This window comes from Fulmarus glacialis, unplaced genomic scaffold (genome assembly GCF_000690835.1).
Source record: "Fulmarus glacialis isolate BGI_N327 unplaced genomic scaffold, ASM69083v1 scaffold28027, whole genome shotgun sequence".
Taxonomy (NCBI): Eukaryota; Metazoa; Chordata; class Aves; order Procellariiformes; family Procellariidae; genus Fulmarus; species Fulmarus glacialis.
This window is the reverse complement of record NW_009224245.1, coordinates 1-2,599: the sequence shown is the minus strand read 5'-3', so window position 1 is coordinate 2,599 and position 2,599 is coordinate 1. Positions and strand designations below refer to the sequence as shown.

The 2,599-nt window shown below is 39.7% G+C and overlaps 1 protein-coding gene across 1 annotated transcript; it reads right to left on the bottom strand.

The window, feature by feature from the left end:
- Positions 1 to 21: 21 nt before the first annotated feature.
- LOC104079914 (histone-lysine N-methyltransferase 2C-like) lies at positions 22 to 1,809 on the bottom strand. The gene is made up of 4 exons (XM_009582105.1): positions 1,697 to 1,809; positions 995 to 1,068; positions 480 to 588; positions 22 to 217 (listed from the first exon to the last, which is right to left on the bottom strand). Exons 1-4 carry the CDS (start codon positions 1,769 to 1,771, stop codon positions 125 to 127), a joined length of 351 nt encoding a protein of 116 aa, XP_009580400.1. The 5' UTR covers positions 1,772 to 1,809; the 3' UTR covers positions 22 to 124.
- Positions 1,810 to 2,599: the final 790 nt, after the last annotated feature.

Below are 2,599 nucleotides of genomic sequence, written 5' to 3'. Positions count from 1 at the left end.
TCCTCCCAGAGTGGTTTTTTTTTTTCCCCCTTCAAAAAGGCAACAATTTTCTGTCGACGAAATCAAAATGTGAATCACTTCTTCCTAGGGACAAGCAACCCTCAAAGACAGCAAGGAATGCATTCTAGTTCATCCACTTTCGGCAGTTTACAGCTCCACAGTGACATGGAATCTTGTGCTGGTCATCTTCAAAATCAAACTTATAGTCATAGCAAAGCTGGAAGAAGATGCAGGAGAATGGTTATGGAACAACTGGGATTTACCACAGCTTTCCTCGTACCGACAGGTTAAATAGCAAAATAGGCTAGAGGTTGCACTGTTAGGAACTGGCAAGATTTAAAGGGAAAGAAGAGAAGGGAAATGTCACTCTCCCCCACCCTGGCACAAACAAGTCGTGCTACTGGCCGTAGAAATCACGTCAGTATCTAGAAATGAATGCAAGTAGCAACAGGCAAGTAAAAACAAAGGGAGGGCCCTACCTCCTCCCCTTTCTGGATTCTCCTGCTGGAGCTGATGATAATTTTGTGTCCTCTCTCAAAAGTCACCACCTCAGCCACACAGTTAGGTGCACACGAATGGTTGATATACCTATGAAAACAGAGTTTGAAAAAGGTAACCTTTTAAGAAAATGCATCCCTTGAGGCAAATCCAAACCTTAAAATGACCTTAGCTTCAGGGGCACACTGACTTTCCAGATATCATTATATTACTCTCTACTTGTTTCTTTACCTAGAAAATGTCAAAAAAATCAAGCGTTAAAAAAAAGAATTCCATTCTTCCTTCATGGCTGCCATGAAAAGTAATCAAAGATGGGCAAAGCTAATGAAAAAGAAAACATCGTTTCAGTGGAATAGTCAGAAGGCTGAATGTACCAGCTCAGAGAATAAAAACCATTGAGAAAACCACAAACTTGAGTCCCTCACAAAGAGCCCGTGGCCAGGGAACGTGGATGACGACTCCGAACGAGGTCAGAGACCTCTCCAGAGCCACCCACCTTGCAGGACCTCCCGTCAGGGTAGCATCGATGACGTGGTCATTGTCAATGCGGAACATGTACACACCACGATTCTGAAAAACAGAATTGGAAAAAAGACTCTTGGAGATTTTACGTAATTGTCAATGATAAAAACGAAGCAGCACTGCGGGTTACCTCCAAGTGGTCTTCTGCATTCAGGACCAGACATTGCCCAGTGGCTCATGAGGGAAAGTGAGTCCCACACTGCCCTTACCCTCACTGGTTTGTGAGGGAATGGATAGGTCATTCTGGCGAACGAGTATCTCCCTAATAGCTTCTGTACTGCCTTTCATCTGGGATCTTGAAGCGCTTCACAAGTATGTACTAACTGTTACAATACCACTGGGTTACACAAAGGAAGTTGCTTTAAATTTAAAGAAGTTCTCATTAAAAATTGAGGTCCTGACATCTCTGTCAGAGCTCTTTGTCCTCTGGGACAGAGAATATGTATTACCTATGGCCAGGGTGCCCTGAAATTTATTAAACATTTAAATACTCTGATCGTTTGATAAGAAACAATGAAGACTCCTCTGGTTGTATTTTTAGCCTATTGCATTTATAGCACAGCAGCAAATAGAATTCAGGGGACCTGAATCCATCAAATAGAAGGACAGCATTTGTTTTGTTGTATGAACGTTTGAAAGGAGAAGGGGAAAGAAACAGTGGACAAACACCACCCACCTGGGATTCATAAAGCTTCTCTTTCCTGTTTGCTACCTCATTCCGGATAATAGTTCCGATGTATTCAATGACCATAGTGTGCTTTTCAATGTCTCTAGCAGCATATAAGCCCAGGCCCTACAAAAAATACATTGCGATTTAGAATTCTGTAATAAACTTACATTTACACTGCATTCCTCACCGTGCCCCAAAACCGTTCCTGCAGAAAATCATGTGAAAAGTAAACTACCCAGAAAGAATGATGCGGCACAGATAAGTAACTGATGTTGTAACAGCCCAGATGCAGAACCCACCTTCACATTAAATTTTTGAGATGCAAGAAAACATACTTGGCTTCTGTCTAGGTGAGAAAGCATCTCTTACACCTCTGACACCTGACTGTGTAAAATTATAAATTCACTGAAAAATAAAGCGGGCCTTACTAGAATGGAGAAACCTAATAGGAACACAACAGCACAGTCCAACCTAAAATAAACAACAACTGTGTTCATGCACAGCAAGATTAATTACAAAACTTTTGCAAAATAGTCTGTGGAGCAGACCGCCAACAGAATTACATAAAGCAATGAATTTCTTATTATTATGAATGCAAACAAGTATTGAACTGTTCATTCTAGTCTCATACCACTTGGTCCGAGCATGTCATACTTCCACTGTATATTTGTATTTTTATTAAGTTTTATTAAATTTTTGAGAAGTATGCTAAAAAAAGCCCCCAAAACTTGAAAGAAACTTTTTTTCTAGATGACTGTAACAAATGAATTTTTAAGATATTTACAATAATCAGAAAGAAGTCTTACTTAAGATAAATCTATGAAAGTGATTTGCCACATAAAAATTGCGAATTTTGGGACAAGACTTGAAAGAATTTTGCAATAGCTTTAGTTAAAATTTTTTATATAA